The sequence below is a fragment of the Ambystoma mexicanum genome, chromosome 13, assembly GCF_040938575.1.
Source record: "Ambystoma mexicanum isolate Mex_15411 chromosome 13, UKY_AmexF1_1, whole genome shotgun sequence".
In the NCBI taxonomy this organism is placed as follows: domain Eukaryota; kingdom Metazoa; phylum Chordata; class Amphibia; order Caudata; family Ambystomatidae; genus Ambystoma; species Ambystoma mexicanum.
In genome coordinates, this window is record NC_090938.1 from 200,684,581 (window position 1) to 200,711,226 (window position 26,646).

The 26,646-nt window shown below is 46.3% G+C and overlaps 1 protein-coding gene across 1 annotated transcript in view; it reads right to left on the reverse strand.

Annotated features, from left to right (window-relative positions):
• LOC138521083 (uncharacterized) overlaps positions 1-26,646 on the reverse strand; it is a 116,764-nt gene that overhangs the window by 48,927 nt on the left and 41,191 nt on the right. The window contains exons 2-4 of the mRNA XM_069633639.1: positions 13,571-14,178; positions 11,849-12,002; positions 8,247-8,355 (exon numbers count right to left, since the gene is read on the reverse strand). Of these exons, the coding sequence (XP_069489740.1) occupies positions 8,247-8,355; positions 11,849-12,002; positions 13,571-14,178 (871 nt within the window). The remainder of the gene's footprint in view (positions 1-8,246; positions 8,356-11,848; positions 12,003-13,570; positions 14,179-26,646) is intronic.

Below are 26,646 nucleotides of genomic sequence, written 5' to 3' on the forward strand. Positions count from 1 at the left end.
TGGTGTATTTATGTCACATTTATTAGTACTTCTGTGGAGTTATCATAAGTAACAGTATAGGTTTTACAACTGTATGGAATGCCAATTCCTGGATGCACTTGTAAAGTTAGTCTGGTATGGCTGCAGTGTTTTGAATACCGAGGTCCAAGTATGACCCTCATGACCCCCCCTTCCTCCCTCCCCGTCCCCCCCACCCCCAAACACACACACAACTCTCGGCCCACAGGGAGAAACGACAGATGAAAATCTCAGGCCCTTCATCGCCATCAACAATGTATCGCAGATGTGAGAAATGTGCTCTCCGAAAGTCATTCAAGCCATACCCCATCGATGATATGGAGGAGATCGAGATGTCATCAATCGAACAAGTCGACTGAACGCAAGTTGGGAAATCAATGTCATCACTGACATGACGTAGCCGCACTTAAAAGTACACAGCCATCCATTCACGAAGTTATACGAACATGCATTAGCTTATTGCATATAGACACAAAACATACAAGCAGATGACGGATATATATTTCTGAGGCTTGCGGAATCTGCTTAGATCACATGCTATGCATAGGCTGACATCTAGTGGTAACTGCGAAGTATTACATTTTTTGTTTCCGAAACTTAAAAAGGGATGTCGACAGGACGTGCCAGGAACACCATGGCTAGTGTAACGTCTACTGTACCCATGGTCCTTCACACGCTGAGGTCCATCAGATTTTATTTTTCCACCATCATGCATATCGCAGAGTTCCTTCTTGGCTGACCCCATTATTTAGAAAAGTTTAATACTAGTATATCTGTTTTCCACATGATCTTGGGCGACAGCTTCAAAGACAAGTTTCAATAGTTGACAGCAACCCCTGAACCAATGCTTTGTCTACTGCCTCTGAAGGCCCCATTGGGCCTCGGCCCTGCACAGTAAGGAGAGCAGGGGCGGGGGGGGGTTCATATTCTAGTATTAGGAGAATGTATATTCCCCCTTTTCTCCCATCTATTTCGTCAGGCTGCCATCCCCACACATCATGGAAAACCCCCCTTTTAAATGTTATTGTTCCTGTAATAGACTTGCATCGGGTGTGCAATCCTCAGGGATCACGCCGATGGACATGGGACAGTGCAAGTCTTTAAAACTGTTCAGGCCTAAAACCCTAAAAGGCAAGACCAAACGCTGGGCCCACCACGCCTTGCAGGCTGAGGCCACCATGGACATCGAGGGAGCCTCCAGCGACGGCAGCATCAATGTCTCAAGCACTACCAAGTTGCATCCCACCAAGCACATACACCCCCCCCCCGTGGCCGAAAGTCAACCACACCGCTGACCGATAGGCCACACACAGTGTCGAGGGGGAGGTTTGAACTTTCCCTGTACTCTGGGCCATCGTGGTCGCAATCACATGACAGGCCACCAAAACGGACGTAAAGTCAGTTTCCGACACTGCGTCTAAACCTGCAAAGACCTTAGGCGCCGACGACCGGGCGTCAAAAGACGCGTCAACGGACTCCAGAAAAAAAGCACAAAGAGCTCAAAAATGAGCAAGTTAATCAAAAAGCATATTCGACACCCAAGAAGCCCAATTTGAAAAAGACTTTGAGAACATCCTTGGGGATAAAAGATCAGCAACCCAATTTATCCCCCACTACAATTGGTGCAGAGACACGTCCAACCCGCCCTGCTTACACCCAATTTTACACAGGCAGTCAACCCGAGCATCGAGAAGATGTTCACACCAGCCCCCTTATTCATTAGGGAGCAGTTTAAGCCAAACTCTTTATTAGTAACTAGGACAAGAAAGAGGGCGGGAACCCCACCAACTAGCCTCAGCCGAAACCCCTCCTGACAAGGCCAGTACGAAAATCTACACCCTGGGCAGGAAGGTAGCTTCCTCTGCAGCTTAACAAGGATAGCTAATAACACAACGCTATTAGCCAGTTATAAATGTCACAAGTCTGATGAAATCGCTCAACAGAAACAAGCCCCTCAAAACACATCTCTATCTCACCATCGCAGTGGGGAAACAAGTAGCCAACTGTAACCTCAAAAACAACTTGGACGCAGCAGAAAATGCAGGGTGAATCGTGGCAGAAGCACACTAATTAAACACCATGCATGGCTACGGCGATCAGGCTTCAAACTAGGAACTCAGGCAACCCTCAAACATGCCCATTGAATCAAACGCTGGCAAAGCGGTGGAGGATGCTCTCAAGAGCGCAAAAGAGGAATAAGACATCCTCAAATCCCTAGGGCAGCTCATCAAGGTGGCCAAGGTTCGTCCTGGGGTTCGTCACAAGGGCAGTCCTCACAACAGGGTTTTCAAAGAGGCCAAAGAAGGTCTAGGAGGTAGGGGCAGATCCTCCTCAAGAGGTGGCTCAACCCCCCCTAAGCAATGACCACCCGCTACAGGTTCCCTCCCATGCCACTCCAGTAGGAGGTTGTATTTCACACTTTACCCACGCATGGGAGAGATCCACTTTGGACAAGTGGGTACTTTCCACCATGGCAGGGAGGCAGGGGGAATATAGCACAGAGATGATCCAAACACAGCCAACCACACGCCAAGACAGTCTTCACAGGAGGAACAACGTACTCTTTTGGAAGAGGGGAAGGCGCCGCTTCAAAAAGGCGCCGCTTCAAAAGGACGCCATAAAAATCATCCCGGCAAACCAGGAAAACGTGTGCTAAAAAAAGACTTAATGTACCTGCCATAGACCTGCGCCCTGTAAAAACCTATTTCAAGCCACAGAAAATCTGCACGACAACGCTCATGAGGTCATCCTACTGCTAAAGCAGGGGGGCTACATGGAACCCTTGGATATGAAAAGATGCATACTTTCATATTTCAATGTTCCCAACGCGCAAAAAGGTGCTTGCGTTTCAAAATGGCAAACTAGCACTACCAATTCAAGATGCTACCCTTCGGCATAGCCTCCGCTCCAAGGGTATTCACCAAGGTGCTAGCGTTCGTGGCAGCGTATCTACGCAGGGAATCAATCCCAATGCCTTTATCTGGACAACTGGCTGATAACAGGGGAATTCCCCCTGCCCCACTCAAATTGGCAAGAAAAACACCCAAAAGAACAATCAATCTTCTGTTTCAATTGGTGTTCTCAATCAACGAGAAAAAAAAAATCAAGTCTCGTTCCAAGCAAGACCAATCCAATCTTAGGGGCTGTCATAAAAACAAAAGAGGGTCTAGTCTTTCCGACAAATGAAAGAGTGCAAAACATACTGCTGCAAATACCTCAGTATTCAGCCGCTCGCCAAATAACCATACGCAAAGCAATGCGCTTGCTCAGGATGATGGCATCATGCATTTACCTTGTCCCGCACGCACGGCTGCGCATGCGTCCAATGCAAGAGTTGTTAGTGAAACAGTGGTCTCAGGCAAGCAGTCAGTCGGACGATCTAATGGTGGTTTGCTAACCCTAGCTCAAGTGCTACACTGGCGGACAAAGGAAAAACTGCTTAAGGGAAAACATTTCACAACCAGACAGTGCAAACAGTTGTGATAACAGATGCGTCACTCACCAGGTGGGGAGCCTTATCTTCACCACACAGCGCATAGCTTGTGGACACAAATCACAGCCCAAAAATCACAAACCTTTTCTCAAAGCACTGCAAGCTTTCCAAGTGCACCTGTCAGGTCAGACAGTACAAGTCCTCACGGACAGCACAACTGCCATGTTTCACATAAACCAGTAGGGGGCACACACTCTCCAAGTCTGTCCAGGCTAGCACAAAGAATTTGGAAGTGGGTACTCAAGCAGTGCATTTTCCTAACATCGCAATATGTTCCAAGGGAACTAAATTCTCTAGCAGACTCATTAAGCAGAGATCCTCTACCCGAAGAGCACGAGTGGCAACTCGACAAAAATATCCTAAACGATATCTTCTCCCTATGGGGTTAGCCCCCTTTAGATATGTTCACCACAAGCCAAAACCGCCAATACCCAAACTTTGCATCCAGGTTTCCCCAACATGGATCCAAGGGGAATGCCCTGGTCAGGGAAATTTGCCTATGCTTCCCCCCCCCCCTCTACCCCTCAAACCTGCTACTGAGCAGGTTGGTTAACAAAATGCACCAGGAACAAGTTACACTAATCCTAGTTACTTTTACTTTACTTTTTACTTTTGTGCAGGCCATGAACCTGTAGGCTTAAGGCCGCAACAATGACAACATAAGACAATCCATGGTCAAGAGCAAAACCCAAGTCGGATAGTTGCTCCTATGTGGGCGAGACAACCTTGGTTTCCACATCTGCTCAAACTGGCGATGTGCAATCCAATCAAACTCCCATGCCCCAACAACATGCTCACAACCCGGGGGAGGGGAACAACGTTCCACCAACAACCTCAGTCTATGAACTTGGCAGCTTGGCTCCTGAAGTCATAGAATTTGGCCATTTAAAACGACCTCAAGGCATGGACATCCCCAAAGATGCACACAAACCAAACACCAGACACTGTTATTTTAGCAAATAGAAAATATTTGTAATATGCTGCCAGTAGAGTATAAACCCGATAGAATGTACTCCATCACACATTCTCCACTACATGCTCCACTTACTAGACTCCAGGCTAGTATTGGACTCCATCAAGGTTCACCTAGCAGCTCCATTCGCATACACCACTTCTCAAAGCAAGGTGTACTGGTGGAATGTCCCGGTCATAAAGGAATTCATGGAAGGAGTAAAAAGACTGTAGCCATAACCTTTCAAACCCGCCTCCAGGGTGGGACCTAAACGTGGTACTTGCAAAACTCATGGGATCCCTGCCCCCTTTGAGCCTATGCATAAATTCAGCCTTAAACACACAAGACGGCTTTTCTGGTGGCTATCACCTCCATAAGAAGAGTTTGCTAACTACAAGCTTTGTCAGTGCAGGACCCTTTGTTATCCACAAACAAGTTGGTACTACAAACACACACTAGGTTTTCACCTAAGTTCATATCCAAGTTCCATGTAAACCAGTCCATCGAACTACCAGCTATCTGTCAAAGCCCTTGAAGCTCAGCTGAGAAAAAAACTTCATACAATAGATGTAAGGAGGGCGGTCCTGTAAGGAGGACGGTCCTTTACTATGTAAACAAAACAAGACCGCTAAGAAAAAGAGACCGACTGTCTCCATAGCGCCTGGCAGGGAAGGTGCCTCCAAATGGATAGTGAAAAGCATACAGCTCTGATACTCTGTCAAATAAAACTCTGCCTTTCACACCAAGAGCTCACTCTACCAGGGGTACAGGAGCTACCCTGGCCTTTATTCTAAACGTCCCGCTGGACGCCATTTCCAAAGCAGCTACATGGTGCTCTATTCATAGCTTTACTCACCACTACTGCATTGACACACATTCTAAAGCAGATTCACAGGTGGGAGAAGCAGTGCTAAACATCCATTTGCCGCTGTACCTTCTCACAACCCACTACCTTCTCCAGACACTGCTCGCTAATATATGCATAGCATGTAATCTAAGCAGATTCCACAAGCCTAAGAAGGGATACATTATTCCCTAATCATATTTCTGATGCTGGTATCTGCTTGGTTTCTGTGAGTAAAAGGCACATAGATGTTTCTCTGGCTTCATCTGCTTCATATCTGTACTACCGCTACACTTCAGGTCAGAAACAAGACAATCTGAGGGACCTCGACACATGAAGGACCATGGGTACAGTAGACTTCACACTAGGGATAGTATTACTGGCACGCCCTGTCAACATCCCTTTTCGAGTTTCGAAAACAAAAATGTAATACTCCACAGCTAACACTAGATGTCGGCCTATGCATAGCATGTGAATCTAAGCAGATACAAGCATCAGAAATATGATTATGGAGAGTGATGGATCCCATATGTCCTTCGCCAAAGCTGAAACTGTAAGACGCCAAGTATACGTATACCTAGCTTGCACATGCTTGATTGCCACCAACATGGAATGCCAGAAGGATGAATACGAGAACTATAAGCACACTGAGGTGAATGAGGAAGGGGAGACAGGCTTTGAATACATGGAAGGGCTGCAACATTGCTGTAACCAGAGACAGGCAGGCGCGATGCAACCCAGCCAAGGACGAGTGGAGATGGAAAGTTCCCAGTTCCCAAGACGAGAAGCCATTTGCAAGAAATTCAGGAGAAAATCCTCAGAATTACAGGCAGGAGAGCTCCATTTCGTAGTCTCAACACACGTGACCTAGCAGAGCAAGACAACGCCCACTGAACAAAGGTAGACAGAAGCGGTTCCCATCAAAACAGAGGTGGAAAGATACAAGTGTTGCTCAAAAATTAACCACTAAATGCACTCTCCCAGGCTTAGGTGATGGGTGATGGCAACATTAGGAAACATGCAAATAACAAGGGGGGGTCCTGGGAGTTCCTCTGCCAGAGTCCTGGTTACGTGAGACTTACCCAGAGTCCTTACCTCACCATCTTTCACAGAGGAGAAATATCCAAAACCAGTCCTTGTCCTGTCCTGGGGAAGTCCAGCACCGAAATGCTAGGCAATTCCCCTAGTAACTTAGGGTTGCAAATAAGGGGGAAATCCAGACGTGGACCCCTTGCTCATTACTCTTAGAGAGGCACAGCTCCACCCTACTGATGAGGTCCAGCCAGACCGAAACATGTGTCTGGGGTTGCTGTTGGTACTCTTGTCAGAGGAGAAATGCCTAGCATTTTGGTGCTGGACTGTCCCAGGGCAGGACAAAGACTGGAGTGGTCAGAGTGTGTCCTCCCACCCTGGGACCCTGTACGGTTACCAGACTGGATGTACCTTCTCAAGGCAATGGGAATGAAATTGGAGGTGCTGTATGTTTCCTAATAACAAGGGGGGTGGGGGGGTCCTGGGAGTACCTCTGCCAGACATTAGTCCTGGTTACGAGAGCCTTACCCAGAGTCTTTAGCTCACTATCTTTCACAGAGGAGAAATATCCAAAACATATCAGTCACCTTTCGCATGAAGGCATAATATGCTGCAGGAGCCGTTTTGTTATATGTAGAGGTGGTCTCAATAGTAGAATTAACCCGTATAGAATGTGTATATGGTTCGCCTAAACTAATCTGCACGCTAGATAGGTTTCAGGGACGGAACTTTGTTTTTTGACATCACTCTCGGAAGATGAGAGCTCTGGAGAATGTATGTTTTTCTGGTGTGATCTCTTTCATTTTGTTAGATAATAAAGACAGTAACCTTGGCCCCATGGCTGTGTCGTCTGTTCTTGTGGCAGGGAGTTTCTGGTGGGCCCGAGGATACCTCTGCTGGTAATCGGGGTGACTGATAGAGCCCCTGCCGCTCCTCCACAGTTTCCTGCTCTGGCTGTGATGTTTGTGGTAAAGTGGCATCTCAGGGATGCACTAGAAGTAGAAATCCTACGCAGAATTAGAATTACTGACAACGATCTGACTTTCAGCTTACAGACCACCTTTGGAAATCCCTCCACGGGCACATCAGGCAGGCCTTGGAATTTGGCTGGATGAGCACCTTGGGCAGGAACTGAAAAAGGTTAGAGGACACTCACACGGTCACCCAATTAACAGGGCACCCAGATTAGAGGGGTTCATGGTCATTGTTTTTCCACACGGTCGTGGATCCATTCGCAATGTATAGCCTACCACTGCATTATCCAGACTAAAGGCTGAAATAGATGAGTTTAGGGATCACTTGTGACTTGGATAGGAGCCATTTATGAAATAAGATGCAGTAGGTGTGTGGATCGGAGGTAAGCAATTTGTAGCGTAAATAATGAAAACTAAAAATGTAAATACTGGACGAGTTTCCAGACGAGGCAGATGATGGAGTTGGGGCACTGAAAGGGATCTTCGACACAAGTCAAACTAAATTAAACAGAAACAATTACTGAAGTATCAGGCATTCAATGGGCCTGGGGAGGGTCAGACAACGTAGGTGACTCCGCCCATAGTCCAGTCTCATGGTTTCATTATGGCACACCTGTTTCATAATGAAACCCATTCAAAGTTAATAAAGCCCATTCAAAGTTTTTGGATATTCTACACAGAGTAAAATATTTGAACCTGCCAATGACTAGCGATATTCGACTTTTGACGAGTAAACAATTGTGTGCTCTGTTTATTTATAGAATTAAGGTGGCAAGTGATTTTAGTATGGCTGACTAGTAGCTTGCAACTTGAATGTTGCCTCCTGCTCTATACATATAGCCAAATATTCTTTAGTAAGGATATATACCCTCCACAAGTGCACAGATTGACCGTGAAATGCATCACCATCCAGCACAGAATGAACAGACTTACACTGTTGGATTCCGCCTTCTACTTTGTCAAGTCCTTTCCGTAGACTCTGCATCTCCTGTTCCACAGCTTCCATGAGCTTCCCATCCTGACTGCTTGCTACAGACTCAACCTAGAGAGTGATGGAGCAAACAGAAGGCACAGACCAGCAACATCAGAAGCACTTTTAATAACTTGCCTGGGTAATGAACATAATCAAATTTTTACGTACCAAAATTAAACTATGCACACAAAGAAAGCCATGCATGTCCTAAACACAGGGTATCTGGTGGCAATTGAACAAGACAACCTAGGCAGCTCCTTCATAAAGAAAACTTTTGTTTGATGATGAAACATGCTTCACATTTTAAAAGCGAGGTTTGGGACAATCAACAGGCCGTGCGACTGACCGAAGAGCAAATTCTTAGGCCATTTCAACAAATCCAAATCTCATTGACTGGTGACATTTGCCAGCCGCTGTTATATAATTAGAGTTCCCGAGTGTAAAATACTAAAAATGTAACAATTACTTTACAATCCTATTATCTGGCAGGGTGCTCCCTGTAGAACTCGTGCCCACCCCAAAATCATCCCTTAAAGAGCGAATTGTGCACCTTGATGAAATCTCCTTTGTCACGAAAATACTAGTCAAGGGTGATTTACCACAAGTCACAGACGGAGGCATCCATAAAGGACTTGAAATTGCTAAATAATGAAGACTGTCTATTTATTATACATATCGCTTGGGTAGGTGCAAGGCTTCCGAAACAGTAGTAAGCTTAATAGCGCAGAAGGCCAAAGGCAATCCAAGGCAAGCGAGGGGGGAGTTCAATCACTAGTTTAAAGCCGGTGGTGATGGTTTAGCTGCCTTGTAGGAGTCACAAAGTCACGCTGCACTAAGATCTGCAAATATAGGGACCATTTAGTGGAGGTTACTGGCAAACGTTGACCTACTGGGCTTTGGTCGCATGGCTTCCAAGTGGAAGTTGATTTCTTCCCAATCTATCCAAGTACATTTTCAGGCTGCAGTCCTGAATCATATAACTAGGTTCCAGGGTTTCAGCTAACCCTCCTGGCTTGAATGTGTGTTGAAACACCAGTTCTGATTCTCAGTAAACAACCCTCATTTAATTTCCTTGGTGGGCTTACCAGTCCCACCGGACTCAATACAGAATATGGCTCCGACTTCCCTACAGCTTCGAGTTTCTTTATCCCTGTTGCTCTTGGGGTCTTTAAGCTTTCAATCCCACAAGCCTACTAGTCCTTGTACTTTGGCCACACCCCAGCTCTGGCCCTAATGATCTTGCCATCTGCCTCATAGAACTCCTTCCAGTCTTTACCCCTCATTGCTTGATCAAAGGTCCGTCCATATCCATCTCCTTGATCATCCTCCTTTCACTTGTGTTCTCCAACCTCTCGGTTTCACCCCCTTAGTCTCACCTCTAATTCTGAACTTCCTGCATTTCCCCCCCCTTCCATCGCCTCTCTGATAGTGCCCCCCTCTAACTCTTTCCCTTCCCCGCTCTCATCTACTTGCGCCACACACCAACTCGCTGTCGAAACTCAAAACTCCACTGTCGCAGGCTTGTCCCGGACCCATTTTATATCCAGGCTCTAACAGAGCAAAATAATGGCATTAGAGACATCTGGGCCAAGCGCCCTTTCCAGCCAAGATCTGCCAACATATGCCTGCCATTAACCTACTCACATCTCAGCAGGCCAAATCATTAAACGTGGAGCGGTTTTCTTGGAATCAGGTGGTCTAATCATGGTAGGTGTCTGACTCTGCCTTCATTTCCTTCTCCCTTAACTTCTACCCAAACTGCTGCCCATGTCTATCCATGGCTCCTCCTGCATCGGATGGTATGTTAAGATCTTGTTAAGATCACAATTGCGTCCACTTGGATGCTTGGCTAACCTGCCGGCATGCTTTCGTTTTGATCAGTTGCACCCAGGGATTGCGATTTCTAAATTGTAACTTTCACCATCTAAGGACTTCAGTGAAATGGCATTGAGTGGGAACATGGTGCATGTGACCACAGTGAATAGGACAGGACTGAATGATTGGCCTTGGGGAGCGGGAGGAACCCTTCATAGACCACAACCAATGTCAGCATAGTAGAACGGGTGTCCTTCCCCAGACTCCAGCGTCCCTCTCACCCAGTTCCTGGCCTCACTCTTGTGACTTTGCTCCACCCATTAAATGACAAGGAGACAGGTACACATCCTCAACATACTCTATGGAAATCTAAGGATTCAATCAATCATATCTTGCTTCCATTCACTAGCTCCTTTCGAAATAAAAAGAATACCTGGGTTTAGAGCAAAACAATGCCTTAGCTTAGGTCACATTTGAAGCAGCAACAACTTTTCCACCTACATCAGTGGCCCAACTCATTCAGTGAGCTATCCATTTGACCTAATCGTCACCCAAGGCCTTACTGCCAGTCTCCCTACTCCAATCAGGAATCAGTCTTTTCCCTAGAACACATCTTGGGCGAAGTTAAATCACCATCTTCAACTTTATGTTATGTTACTTTGCATTTATATAGCGCCTTATGTACCATTGGTATGGTCTCAAGGCTCTGGTAGGTTGAACGCCCTCGGGAACCAAAGTTCAAATCAGTAGAGAGACTAGAGAGAGTCAAAGGTGCGTGTGAGCACCGAATATGTGTGCAGCTGGTGTGGCATTCGTGTGATAGCTGCTTCTTAGCAATAGGTGTGGTGCTTGAGAGGTCAAGAGTATGTGTTCGTTCTGGCAGGTTTTTATCCAGACCGATTCTGGCTGCGTTAGGCCGAACAGAATGCCTAGGCTGGAGGGTGTGTAACCAGCAGTGTATATTTAAAGTGATGGGGCGTATGAGGCAGATGATGGTATAAAAACAGCTATACCGAATGGTGTCATAGTATCGCTGTGTTCTAGTTGAGTGGTGGTGTAAAGAAGAGAGTAAGCACGGAGATGTGATATGGTGCTTTACATTAGGTGTTTGAGATCGGGCCCACTCCAATAGTTCCATGCATTACGACCGTTTCAAGTACTCAAAACTGTTATTTTCCATGCTTTTTCAAACGTTCCATGCACTCCAAACCGTTCCATGTAAATCGCGCAACCCTATGCACTCGAATCTGTTCCATGCACTCCAATCCGTTATGATGATCATTTTAAATAAAACTGCAATTGACATTTCAAAAAGGAACGCGTGCTCTTTTTCATTGCAAAGTAATGCTCAACTCAATCCTTTTGAGTAGTGGATACGCTCAGACGGGTAACTCTGCTTTGACACAGGTCAGAGTGGGAATCAACTTGAAGAAACTCCCAATTGCTAGAGGATTGAGAAACTGTCAGGGAGCACAGCATCTGTCACACTCAAACCATGCCCACGTGCTTGGTGGCAAGATAAAGAACAAGTGGGATGTAAAAAGAAAATGCAGAAAAGCAAGGTAGGAGAAAAAGTGGGGGTATATGAGGGAAGTCAAAATTAATTCATATAAAGAGTGCATAGGTCGGCCAAGAGACTGCAGAGATGCAAGGGAATGAACACAAGAGAATTGAAACCCCTCCCATCCCTTTTCCATTAACAGCAACTGAAAAATATATAAACATTTTAAATGAAATATCTACACACCTGAGAAACGCGTGCCTGAAGAACTTCCAGGGCAGAGGTCAGTACCAAGACTTCGCTCTGTGTCTCTCGCTTCTGGTCAGCCATGCTGTATCGGATGGCGTTCACATCTTCCTCCGTCCGAGCTTTCTCTGCGTCCAGCTGTTTGATCATATCCCTACAAATGAAAATTCAGGAGAAAAAAAATTAATAATTTACAATGTGCACCGGTTTTATTAGGGAGAGCAATGGTGCAAGGTTGCTCCATGAATCCGATCACCCTATGGAAGTGATAGTGGAATATGAGGAGTCATAAAAAACTGCTATAATCTAGGAAGGAAGGAAGGAAGGAAGGAAGGAAGGAAGGAAGGAAGGAAGGAAGGAAGGAAGGAAGGAAGGAAGGAAGGAAGGAAGGAAGGAAGGAAGGAAGGAAGGAAGGAAGGAAGGAAGGAAGGAAGGAAGGAAGGAAGGAAGGAAGGAAGGAAGGAAGGAAGGAAGGAAGGAAGGAAGGAAGGAAGGAAGGAAGGAAGGAAGGAAGGAAGGAAGGAAGGAAGGAAGGAAGGAAGGAAGGAAGGAAGGAAGGAAGGAAGGAAGGAAGGAAGGAAGGAAGGAAGGAAGGAAGGAAGGAAGGAAGGAAGGAAGGAAGGAAGGAAGGAAGGAAGGAAGGAAGGAAGGAAGGAAGGAAGGAAGGAAGGAAGGAAGGAAGGAAGGAAGGAAGGAAGGAAGGAAGGAAGGAAGGAAGGAAGGAAGGAAGGAAGGAAGGAAGGAAGGAAGGAAGGAAGGAAGGAAGGAAGGAAGGAAGGAAGGAAGGAAGGAAGGAAGGAAGGAAGGAAGGAGCGAGCATTGGCAACGTAGGGTTGAATACACCAAGGCAGCAACATTAGTGTTTTGAGATAAGTGGGTATTGGTTACCGAATCAGCACCATGTCCTACAGTTTCCAATTGACGGGCAATAGAGCAACGGTCTATGGGTCCCAGAACAGACGGGGAGGCGGCGCTGCTGGTTTTAGTTGCACATAACATTTTTATTTATTTATTTTCTCGAGGTACGACAGTGATGCAATATCAAAGGATAATGTGGGTCTAGCTTGAAAAGCATTAGATGGACTCCATGGGTATCAAGCACTCAAAAAGCCGACTAGACCTTGTTTGTAGCAGAAGAGCAACCTAAGAGACACGGAAGTCAAACGACTACCTTCCCATGAAAGTAATGCAAGGGCTGCAATTTTGCCTCCTTATACAAAAGGCTGGATGCCAGCATCTTGGTGCAAAATTGGGCAACATTGGTGAATCTGGCAGTGGGATTCAGAATCTGTCGGTAGATTGGCTGATCCTGTGGGCTGTACAGAACCCCCAAGACGCACAATTGTGGCCACCAGAAGCTCGGTGTAGGTTGCCTACAGAGGTTGAGATGGGGTTCCCGTCTGTTAGGCCTAATTAGGAAATTTCCGGTTGTGTTCAAAACAGGACTTAAACCAGCAAGCAACATCCCAGGCTAAATCATAGACGAACCGTTCTGGAGTCCTACGCTGGAAGGCAATAGCAGCGAGCATGCACGGAAAATGTAGCAAAAAAGGAACATGTGAGGCTGGAACTGCAAGCGAAAGAAGGTACGCACACATCACTGAACACATTTTTGCGACTGCATTAACAGAGCTCACTACACAGGTTCATTGCTTCCAGGCACTTTTAAGAATAATCGTAAGGAAAAGAAAGCCGTTCGAGCAGTTGAAAATGGTGACTCACCGGATGTTATCCAGCTGCTGCGAATCAGAGATCTGATCTTGACTCCGGCTGTTGGCCACCTCCCTAAGCACGGTCACATCTTCTCTGCTGCGCTCGAGCTGTGACTGCAATACCTCCACGGTACGTGCCGTCTGATTGAAGCCCCCCTCTAGGATCTCCACTCTTTCGGACAGGAAGTCGAGGCTTGCTTCCAGACTGTCGCTCACAGCGCCCATGTCCTGCCGCAAGTCCTGCAGGCTCCGGCTGTTCTCTTGTGCAGCACTGGCGGTGCTAGCGTACCAGGCAGCCAGCGAGGTGAGATTATCTTTCATCCCAGTGTGATCCGACAAAATTTCACCCATGTCCTTTGCCAACTTCTCCAGTTGAGTAGACTTGATGAGCTCCAGTTGGCGCTGGAGGCTGCTCAGATCGACGTTGGAGGGGAGTTCGGCCCGGAGAGCACTTAGGCTCTGCTTCACCTCATTCTGCAGTGCAGACAGCTGGCCAACTGTATCTGATGCCAAGGTCTGCTCTACGCCAGCCGTCGCCTTCTCCAGTTTCTGCTCCAGAAGCTTCCAGGCCTCCTCCATCTCAGATACCCGCTGATCAATGTCCGCAGCCTCAGATATCTGCAAGGACAGATCAGGTTTAGAGTCTCCTTATATTAAAAGAAAACTACTTTAAGGTTCGATTAATAACCAATTGAACATCCACAATTTCATCTGTCATCAATCCTTTAGAATCAGTAGTCTTCTCATCTACACATTTGTTATACAACTCTCACTCAAATACAATATACAATATTTTTTTGCACGTACACTCAACTCTGACATCTTTCCAGTCCCCCATTAGCACAAATGGCTCTTTGGGTACCCAACTGATACAGGGAGTATAGCTCAGTGGCAACAAGCTTGCCTTGGAAGCAAGACACCGTGGAGAAACCGGTTTGAATCCCATGCCCGTGCTTAGAAACCTCTTCGGTATTAAGCGCGTCATAAATAACCAATTATAATAATAACTGCTGCTATTTCGTGTTGGTTCGCAATGCATAACATGTGGAATGGGAACGCCCAAGCAATTGATTTTCCTAGCGTCCCAGGCCATGCTCTTCAAGGTGTGAGGATGCCACCCTGAGGTATCTAGGATGTTCCCATATCACAAGCAATCTAGCCGGTGGGTTTATGCAACTCAAAGACCTAGACTGAAAGGTAGCCCTTCCAAAAGTCCATAGTCATGAGTAGCGCTCAACGTGCGTACTTGCCCCTAGCAAGTGATAATCGACCCTTGATGAGTAAAACGCAGAGAACAGGGGTGGGGGCAGTAATGAGATTCCTGGCTAGTAGCTTGCACTTGTAAAATGTTTACCTCGGGAATGGCAATACCCTTGATCATCCACGCAAGCCAGGAGGAGAGGATGAGCAAGCCGACAACCCACTGCATAAGGGGATTTAGCATGGCAGAGGGCCAGCAGATGCTAAATCGGATGAAGAGCCTGCAATAGCAGATGCCCGGAAGTGTTGGCTACAAGTGCATTTCATGTTCCTCCCCCAGGCTTCTTCTTTCACATTCTGCGAAAGTGACATTTGGCCCCCGCCACCCCAGGTTTAAATCACAGCCACAGATCTGCAGCGTCAAAGTTCTTATGTTTGAAAATAGCTGCACGCGATATCATTTCATAGTGGTCTCTCAATCAAAAATGTATTTGTTGCACAGCAGCGGTGGCGTACAGCAATAACAGGTGCAGCATACAGGCCAGCGTGACTCCTCGCATGCACGTCGCATTTAGCTGCTTTTCAGGGATATTATAAGATTATATTTCTTAGAAGAACAAAACATTCAAAGCACATCGAACTACAACAGACACATGCATTGCACCCCATACAATTTAACACATCTAGAATACAGAGCATCTAAAGCACTATTAGCCTTTGGCTAATGATAATTGACAACTGGCGAGTAAGAAATTGCATGTGTTCTGTATCAATGTATGTACAGAATTGAGGCGGGGAGTGATTTATTTTTGGCTGGCTAGTAGCTTGCAACTTTTTTTTTTAGACCTGATAGATGCAGACCCCCTCCCTCATTGCCACTTCCGCTTCACAGGTGAGCAAGTATTGGGGAATGGGACTTCTGGATGACACTCCTCTCTCGACCACCGCCCACCTTCTGAAATCTGAACTTGTCTGGCTAGGAGGCAACTTTTAATTTCCCTAGGAATGGGGAAGGAAAGTGCCAGCAAGACTTGGTTACGACTTTCAAAGACATCTCAGACAGTTGGATCAGCCAGGGAATTTTACAGCAAGACAGACAACCCCGGAACTAAACTTAAACGAGGAACGCGTAAACCAACCCACGCAGGCCATGTAGAATTTAATGGGAAGCATGCACAATCTGGGTGTGGAACATAAACGACGCGAGGCACGTAAAGGAGCAGTGAACATTGCACACCGCCTGATACCATCCCTCCTTTTTTGCTTCCGAGGTATCTGTAAGGGTACAGACGGAGGAGACTGACACAGGTGGCATGATAATTGCTATAGCCTTGTATTCGTCAAAAGAATAAAGAGAAAACCTAACTTTCCCTAAAAGAGGGGTTTCCCTGCCTCAAGTAAAAAACTGAGGGCTCTGTCAGAATGTCTGTGTAAATCAATAGTCCATTGTCTTGTGTCAAAAAAACCCACTTCGGCCCCTTGCACTTAAACTAGTGATAAAGTAGATCTTGGTCCAGAAGGACTCATCTTCTGGACTGGGGATATTTTATGATAGGTTATTTATAACACATTTAATACCCAGAGGTTTCTAAGCGCAGACCCGGAGATCGAACCTGCGTTGCCCTGTGTCGTCTTGCTTCCAAGGCGAGCACGATTTTCCTCCAACACAAAAGGCAAAGTTAAAGCAGTTCTCCTTGACAGACTATCTTCCAACAGTCAATCAGGAGTCTTTACAGCTTTGGTTACCAGGCGATTGACTCCCTTGCCCTTGATTGAAGAGTTCAACACAACATGGAGAACTCCCTTCTCCTGTTATCTTGGCTTCATAGTTCAATAGCACCAAGGGAAGGACTCCCTTCCCCTGGTCTCCTTCCATATGGTTGCACAGTTCTGCATCACCGGGTGAGAGGGGTTGGGAGAAGATTACCCTGTCCCTGGCCTCTCTTGCTTTGGTTTCACAGTTCCAGACAACAAGGTGGAATGACTCCCTTTCCCTGGATTTTGGTTCACAACTTCTCCATAGTGCTTTCCTGAACAGTTCCTGGCTTCGTTTGGGGTCCTTGTGAACCCCTGATGGGAGGGAGTCTCCCTCCTGGATTTACTTCAACTTTATTCAGGTCCCAGACCCTCCTTGGTTTCCCTTCCTTGCTTGCTTGGCCCACTTGGCGTACTCTCCTGCCAAGTATGCCATGAGAAAGCAAGACACTTGTACGTTTCACGCAACTTGGTCCCAGACCTGGTTTCTCCTTTCTCTTCACTGGGCCCACTTGGTTCACTCTCCTACCAACTACCGTCTCGAGGAAGATACCTCGCTTCTTGATGTGGATCCCAGACCCCAGTTTTTCCTCACTCTTCGGTTCAGCCTACTTGGCTTACTCTCTCCCCAAGTACTGCCAAGAAGATGCCTTGCTTCTCTATCTGGGTCCCAGATTTTGCTTTCTCTCACTCTTGAGTTCGACCTACTTCCTTACTCTCTCGCCAAGTACTGCCACAAGGAAGATGACCCTTATCCTCCCCTTCTTTATTTGGGTCCCAGACCCCTCCTTCTCAAGCCACCACCAGCGTCGAGCCCTTACCTTCTTGGGCTCCTGGACGCTAAGCCGCTCCTCCTTGTGCGCTTGGTCTGGCCCCACACCGCTCCATACTGACACCGTCTTCCAACTTCCAGTTCTGCTTTGGACCAGCCCCCACACCACTGGATTCCCTCAAGGCCGGATGACTTCCTTCTTCTCTGCGTCCTCTTCAAATCTCCCGGGCTGTGCGGTCCTTCGCTCTGGTCTGTTGGTGAGGCTGTGGCTCTCCCAAATGCAGCACATCGGATTTCAGAACAACTTCTGCAAGTCCTTTGTTCATTTTTATCTGTCTCCCAACAACTCCTCTGCGTACATCTAGAATGGTCATTACAATTCAACCAGGTGTTCCTCATGGTTCCGCGCCTCCTGAACCCAGTATTGTCTGGTACACTTACTTTGGGTAGTCCATATTCTTCGTCTCAGTATTTCTTAGAGTTACAGCTTTACAAAAAGGTACATGGGAGTACCATGTAAATCGTTGGGGTCTATGAGATTTAGAATTGTGTAAGGTGTTCGATGAGGGGTGTGATACCACATTTCTTCCCTTCCTTACTTCGTCCTTTTCCCCAAAGGGGATATCTCTGCTCATGAGATCCTCCTGCTGTTCACCACCTGCAGGGGCGGGTGAGGGGGGGCGACTATTGGGTAGTGGCCTCACCTCCCTGGCCTCATGGGAAGGGGCTCCCTCCCAGGGAGAAGTGACTACATTTAGGGATTCGTCACATCACACGAGAATATAGCTGGAATCCATGTTGCAGTCTGTCCTATCTAGGACAAAAGGAAATTGGAGAGAGCTATCCACTTAAACGTGTATTTGGGGAGGAGCACGAACTGTCTCATTTAAAAGTACAATGTACAATTACTAAATCCAAAGAGTTCATGTATGCAATTACCCATACTAATGCAAACAAGTTTCTGCATATGCCTGTGTACCATCACAAAATACAGGATGCGTCAAAGAGCTCAAAGCAGGGCCTTACTACAGAGACATTAGGAAATGGTCTCCAAATCATCCATGGTGGCCATCAATTTCTTTCTGTTCTGGCCCACTTACTTGCTGCTTATTTCGCTTACCAGTGTACGCCTGATGCACGGTGGAACACTCCACATTCGTCAACAAAGAAGCCAAGTGACAAGAAAATAAATGCCAGCAAATGTATTCATATATAGTCAGGGCTTTGAAATCTTGTTCCGAGACGGGGCCTCACTATTCTCCCCTGGCAGTCCCATCCACTACAGGTCAAGGCTTTTTTCCTAAGTCTGAATCTCTCGCCTCGTGTTAAGAGCGTCGGGAACAAAAATTCCTTTGATCCAGAATGGTGTAGCCACACCTGCGAGGCATACCTTCAAGCAAGCGATGCCCATGGGCCGGCGGCACTATTATGGAAGAAAGGTGGAACAACTGGAAGCTGAGCTCTATAAAAGGCTGCCTGGCGGGGGTTGCCTGATGCCCATTGAGCCGGAACTCGGTCTGGGGGCGTGGCATAACGAACCAGCAGGCACCCCCGCCAGGTTCATTTCCCAGTGCCACTTAAGGCACTATATATGGTGTCAAGGCCCAGCAACCCTGGCCAGTAGCAGCATCCTCTGAAAGACAAAGGCTGGAACCTTCTCAGTTTAGAACACGGGAGGTCCCAGAACTATATGCAAAGAATGCCACAGCAACTGTGTTCTTTTGTAACTTCTTGGCATGTGTCTAACAGGGATGTAGATTTTTTTTTGTATTAACTATAGTCTTGATCTCTGCAGTAGCAGAACACCAGAGTTGATCTATCTTACTAGATGCAATCATCATTTTCTGCCAGATCATTTCCCCAAAACTGTTAAAGAAAAACCTGGGATTTAGAACAAGCACAAACTTATGATGGTGTCTTCACAAACAGTTAACTGTTTTCAGAACTATTTTATTTATTTAATTATTTGTAGAGCGCCGAACTGCTCGCAAGCATCGGGGCGCTTACATGAAGACGTAGACAAATAGTGAAGACAGACAGTATACAGGACGATTCATTACAAATAAGGGTTGTCCATCAGAGGTCGTAAAGCCTTATCGCGAATTACTTAAAAAGCAAGGTTTTAAGTTTTTTACAAAAGGAAAATAGATTAGATTCCAGTCTAAGGCTATTCGGAAGTTTGTTCCAGAATGCTGCCGCTCGAGTGGGGAAAGCTCTTCCCAGACCTAGTTCTTTTTTGAATTTTGGAGTTGTTATAAGTCCCTTGGCTTCAGATCTTAATGTTCTGGTAGGGTTGTAGGGTGTAAGTTTGGTCTTAAGGTAGGCAGGTGCTTTTCCATAAAGGCATTTATGGGTTAGGCACAAGGACTTGAATTGTACACAGTCTTCCATTTTTAACCAATGTAGGTCGCGTCTGGCTACGCTGATGTGATCTCTCCTTGATTTTAGTTTGATGGCTCTTATCGCCTGATTTTGAATCAGTTGGTACTTGTGTAAGCTTTGTTTGCTGGCACCAGCAAGGAGGGCGTTACCATAGTTCAATCGTGATAGAATGGTGGCTCTGGCAATGGTGGTGCAATTTTTTCAACTAGGTCCACGACATGTGAATTTCACATGTTTGGCACATAATGTCAGAAAGTGTATAATGAGCATTGAACACACTGGCCTCCTACCAATTGTACTTGGGAACTTTATCTCCCTGTGCACAGTCAACACTGAATAGAACATCATTGTGCAATAAATATGTCATTGTACAAAGACGTCAATGTCAAGGCCCAGTGCAGTTACCAAAGTTTTAAAACAAGTTTAAAAAAAAAAAAATCCCAGGAGCACCATTATTGTAAAGAAGAGTGGCGTGAAAAGGTTATTTTTCTCCCGGTTCCTTTCGTGCTACTCTTATTGGTCTTGTATTGCAGGACCCAAAGCATATAGTTTCCACGGTCAGCGTGAAACCAAGCATAAGACAGGGTCTTCGCAAGGAGAAGCGAGACCAAAGCCAGCAGAGGAGCTACAATCGCAAGTGCTTAAGCAGCAACGTGTATCTAAACAGACAAAATAAGAACCAGAAAAGCCATGTATGCGCGTCAACAGCTTTTTGCCATAACAGTGCTGCTTTTTACTGATGGGGATTTGGTAGAAGCCAGCCTGATGGAGGTTTGCCAGGACAGCCTTGATGGGAAGCAAGGCCAAATTTAAGAAAGCTCTCATTTCAAGAATTATTATGCAGCAATGTGTTAATTATTACAGCCAACTTAAAATGTAACATGAGCGCATTCTAGTAACGCTTGCTAGCGACAAAGCCCAACTAATTTGTACGCGTGGGGTTAATAGCAAAGTCAAAGTATTTCAGGGGCTGGCTTCTCCGGTATTTATTTATTTAGATTTGTATAGCGCGCAGCAGCCCGAGAGCCTCGTGGCGCTTGTTACAGTGAAAATGTATGTTGCGTGGCAAAACTACAGACGGGCATTTTAATGCTTTCCCAAAAAATGGTTGGAGCTTTAAGTTTGCCAGTGGATAGTCTAGTTGGCATGACTACCGATGGCCCTCCAACCATTATTGGTGAGAGAAATGGCTTAAGGGAGGTTTAAAAAAAAACATAAAACCTTGGGAGGTGGGGGGTGGGGGGGAACCAGTCCATTTTAAAACTATCAGCTCATTATACACTTGGTGGCAAGTGTGCAATTCACCGAAGACGTGGGTTTAAATGTGAAAACAGTCAACTATGTTCACGCATGTTCTTAATCAGCCACCTCCCTAAACAGTTTTGGGAAAACGATTAGGCAGACAATGGAGGTTTTCTCCCTCAAAGATTTCAGCACTTAGTCGAGGTAATGCTCCGACGCAAGTAGTCCCTTTAGGTCAGCACATTAGATTATTCGTGGAATCGAAGGGAATGTAGCCTTCCAGCATGCAAGGCATGGACGCAGAAGATTCTTTCTAAAAGAAGGAAACAGAAAAAAAAATAATAAAAGATTTTACAGGGCTGTTAAATGGCTTCAACACGAAGTTCCAGGAAAGCCAAAAATGTTCCTGTTTAAAGCGGTTTGCGCTTTTGTAATAAAGTAAAAATGTCGCAAGCCCAGCTTGGAAAGGGGCTACTGCACTTTACAGTCAAGACCCACCAACACCCCCAGACCGTGATAAAAAAAAAAGTAAGGCTAATGGCACGTGGCAGTGTCGCATGGTGTGATTGGAAATCGCTTCACACACTTTAAAATCTGCGAGCTTAATTTAAAACTCTCTTTCAAACTGTCTCATGCGATGCTGGACACAATCCCCCTGATCTTCACCTTGAAGTGACCAAAAATAAAGAATACCGGAATGTGCATTTATCAGGATTCTACCCGTCTGAACACTTAAAATTGCTTAATCTGTGCGGAAAGGCATTCGAGAGGAGCTTGGGAGCACCTACATCTGTGAACAGGTCTCCTCTACGATGAAGTGGATTAAATCCGACTAGCATCTCTTTGCAGTGCTTGCTGTAGCCACAACATCAGAGCACGAGACTGTGAAAGTGGCCAGTCTACAGGCTTTGTTATATTGGTTACACAACATTTTCCAGTGCTGCGGATTAGAGGTTCCTATGAAGCAAAACAGTTTTGTCAGGAAAACAAATGTGTAATGCACAATGCAAAGTACAAAATAGAGACAATAAATATACCAGAGCATACCTGGTTTTTCACCTCCCTACTTCCCATTGACATGTCAGCTCCCCATATGCAGGCTCTAAGGGGCATTTCGCCCTCGAGCAGCACAAGTTGGGGGAGTGGGTCAGAGGTGCACATATTCTATAAACTGGAGACATCAGTGACAAAGCAGCTTACCTGAAAGTCCAAAAATTCAAAAATTAATTGAGGATAACCACCTTCTGGGTCTCTGGCAGTCCAGCTTTCGGCCATGGCATGGCTCTGCAATGCCTCTGCTTGACTTTTAAAAAAAAAAAAATGGATGACCTCAGAGACGCGGGCAAACCTGCCCTCCTTCTCCTGGACCTTTCTGCTGCCTTTGATCTGGTGGATCACAAGACCCTCTGCCACCACCACTCCAACTAACTTCTCCCCGAGGGCATGTGTGTGGATAACTTCCTTCCTACAGGACAGAGTTACGAAGGTTTTCTCTGAATCTTCTTGTGCCAACCCTAGTCTCATCAAGTGTGGGGTCCCACAGGGTTCATGCATTGCTCCCACCCTCTACAACCTCTTCACAGGGCCTCTATACAAAATCCTGTATACCCTGGGCATCTCATATGCTAACTATGCAGATGACACCCAGGTGCTCATCCCCCTCTCGGGTGATTATTTGTCAGACCTCAACACCCTTAACTCCATCTATTCGATAACCCAAACCTGGATGGCAGAGAACTGGTTATGTCTCGACAGTGAGAAGATGAAACTTCTGTTAATTGGATCCCCGTCTACATTGGGTAAACAATAATGCCCCTTCACAGTGGATAACATCCCCATCGTTGTTTCCCAAGTAGTTAAGATGTTGGGTATTTATATCGAACCTGACCCAACCATGAATAGACAAGTTAATGCTATTGCATCCTCCTCAGTGTACCACTCCAAACTTATTAATGCAGCCAGATCTTTCTATCCCAACAGAACTGCATCACCATTGCTAGGGCAATAATTGGGTCAAGGCTCGACTACTGCAATGCCCTCTTTGTAGGGACCAACTGCAAGCATCTGGCCAAACTTCAACTAGCACAAAATAACGCTTGAAGGGCCGCGACTAGCATCTCTAAAAAAGATCACATCTTAGATGTCAGGTGGAAGGTCCACTGGCTACCCGTCAAGAAAAGGATGCTCTTAAAAACACTAGCCCTGACACACAAATGTCTTCACGCGCTGGCTCCCCCTTACCTAGCTCACAGAATCGTCCTCCATACCGCATCTGGACCGTCCAGAGCTGCTTACTCCAACAGAATAACTGTACCCATTACCCGCAGAGTGCGGGCAGGTGGCACTAGCCTCCCCAATATGGCTGCTAACTTCTGGAACTCCCTCCCCCCTCAGCTTCGGCTGATTGACTCGCATGCAGCTTTTAGAAAAGCCATCAAAACCCGGCTTTTTGTGTAACAGGTCCTCATGTACTTTCCATGTTCTGTATGGCACCGTTTTCTTGTAAATGTATCCAAACATACTGTATCAAGTAACTTCTGTTGGGACGCATTCCTGTAAACCTGAATCAAGCCTTCTTACGTCTGATAGCGCCTTGATGCCTTTCGGCTGTAGTGCGCTCTATACATCCAAATAAATGGTGTCTGAAGATAACAAGCACTTGCAAAGCAAACAGCATGTCGCTTATCTGTAGGGTCCGACACAACAATGGCACATCAAGGTGTGGAACGCTATTTTAAACTCATAGTTTCACAGCTGGGAGCACTTACGTTAATACTTCAACATAAACTGCTCCCCACCGGCAAATTTTCGTCATTTGCATGTCGGAGTGCAAAAGGGGGAAAGCGCAAAAGCGTGTACGGTGCTTTTCGCCCTTCCCTTTTTCACTCCGCCGTGCAACTGTAGATGCTGCATGCCAGGCAACATGTACGATAGATCCCAATGGAGTCCACCTGCTTTTTGCTGGTGTTGAACACCAGCAGATTCCCAGCATTTGCGCTGGTATGAAAATACATGCTGGCGCATATGCTGGAGGATTTATATGCCGGAGAGGAACAGAGCGGCGGAAACGCGAGTTGCGACCCCCTCCACCATACAAATGAAGACAATGGGACGTGCCGTAAATGAAAAAACATAAAATCCTTATGCATGGTTTTTACCTCATTTGCATTATGCCCTAAGCAAAATGAGCACAGGTGTTTAAAGGAGGATTAAAACACATCTAGGAGGACATTTTAATGCATAGGCGATCTCATTTTGATGGGGAAAAAAATAATAATAGTATGGTTCGCTTCACGTGACGACGTTAGATTAATCACCCGCCATGTTCTAGCCCTCGTTCCCCTATGGGCAACTCTTAGTTTTTAAATTTGCGGTTCCATTTAGCTTCTGCTCATTGAAAGGTTTTTAGTTCCAATCACTTTTTTTTAGAAATTCTGAAGCGGGGCCCAGAGATCACTGCCTTACAGAAGGCCATGCCCCTGGCAGTGCAACAAATTGTGTTAATCTCCCCGGTCCTGCCCCAGAGCAGGGAGTAAATTACTGCAACAGGGCGCTGATGCTTATGCATCAGCGCCCTATTCTAATGAAAACCACCCCGCGCCAGAGTGGAGAGGTAATCACTTCAATAGGGCGGTGATGCAAAAGCATCAGTGCCCTAGGGTTATTAAATGCACCCAGCTACCGCACTGGAAAGCCTGGCGCCAGCACAAGAGAGGTGCGCAATTAATTTTAATAAGGCACTTGTCGCGCCTTCTCCCCAAGAACCTCGGGGTCATCTTTGACTCCACACTTTTCTTCTCCGCCCACATCTCTGAGGTCTCTAAAAAGTTAAACTTCCTATTGCACCTCCTCAGAGGCACTCTTCCTTTTCGCTCCCAAGCTCTGGTTCTCTCTAGCTTGGACTATTGCAACAGCCTCTTTCTAAATCTACCTGCCTCTAGTCTTCGCCCTCTGCAACAAATCCAGAACAGGACTGCGAGACTTGTCCTTGGCCTCAAGCCCTGGGATTGTATCTCTCCAGCTCTGAAATCTCTCCATTGGCTCCCAGTGGATGCAAGGATTAAATGTAAAACCCTCTGCATTGTCCACAAGGCTTTCTGGGGCCTGGGTCCAAAATACCTTCCGCTATCCCTCTGCAAATACCTCCCCTCTCGAGATCTTCGCTCCTCTAACTCCCTCAGGGTCGGTCGTTTCTCAAAGAAACAAGCCAGGGGTAGATCTCGGTCTTCGGCCGGGGCCTCCCTCTGGAACAGCCTCCCTGCCACTCTAAAACTTGAGGAGAACCATCTCCGGTTCCGGAACCACCTCAAGACCTTCCTCTTTGCATCTGCCTCTGCTCCTCCTCTCCCTTGCTGATCTGCTCTCTTGGCACTGTGCATCTGGCCACCCTCCAGCCCCTGGGCCCAGTTACCTGCTCACCCTGCCACCCTTCTGCACTGCCTCCTGGCCACCCCTTGCACTGGGGACTGCATCTGTACCCATACAGTCCCCATCTCCCCCTGCTCCCCATTTTCTTCTTTTTATGCACTTATCAGACTTACCCTGTTCTGCTGCTGTAAACACAGCACTTGCTAGCTGCACTACCCCCGTTTACTGCTCCATTACATATTTTATTTGGTATTCAGTTAAAATGTCGAAAACATTTTTTCGAATGCAAAAATGTGAAGAAAAAAATGTGAATGTGTTTTTTTATTTGTAGGTTTTTTTTGGTTTAGCTAGTAAAAATGAATTGTAAATTAAAAAAAACAGGGGGTGGGAGGAATCCTCCCCCCCCATAAAAATTTTTTTAAAAATGGTGGCATTAGAAAAAATGTCATTCGACATATTCACTATAAACCATTTTATTTGTATTCATTATTTATCAGTTTATCCTCTGCTCTGCACTTTCCACTCTCCCCCTTCAATGCACTTTTCCCCTCCCCGATGCACTTGCACGATCTCAATGTCACTGGGCCTAGTAAGATCGTTTTGTTCTCCCCTGTTCCCCTCCCTTGCCTTGTCGTGCTCTGAAACACTTGTGTACGAGTGCGATAGAAATAAAATATCATATCCCATTAGAACAGCTCGGGGGAGAAGTTGAAAGACCCCCCGCCCCCCTCCCCACCTGCAAGCACATGGGGCGGCGGCTAATGGTGTCCCCGGGCGGTCGCATGAGCGGTCCTGCCAAGCATTGCGCCAGCTCGGAGGAAAGACTGTGCCGGAACTCCAAGATCAATATGCAGAGAAGAGAGATATGGGACGATGGTGGTGAAATTGCAGCAATTTTTGGCAGAAGACGGGATTCGTTTTGAAAAAGGTTGATCTGGTAGGTTTGTTCAGGGGCAAGAGGTTGAACTCACATTTCTGTGTTCCCTGCCTCATGTGCAACAGCAGACAGATTTCATCGTTTAAGGCCAGCAACTATGCAACCTTTGAAGAAACCCATATAATAATTCACATATGAAGGGAGAAAACAGATTAGATTTGAAATCAAAATATTAAAAACGTAAACGATCAGTTCATTCCACTTGGCACAACCTGAGCTTTGCCCACTCCACTGAGGGCTCCAGGAAAAGCAGATGTTTAGTTTCGGATATGCAGTCATTGCTTACATTGAATGTGTTTATTAAAGCCGGTTTCCTTTCAATGTATTAATGGCCCCTTCATTGCTGCAACATTTTGTTCGAATACTGCAAACCAGGCGCTTGCATCACTTCCCGGTGCGCGCCACGTACAAACATTTGCCGTTCATGCCA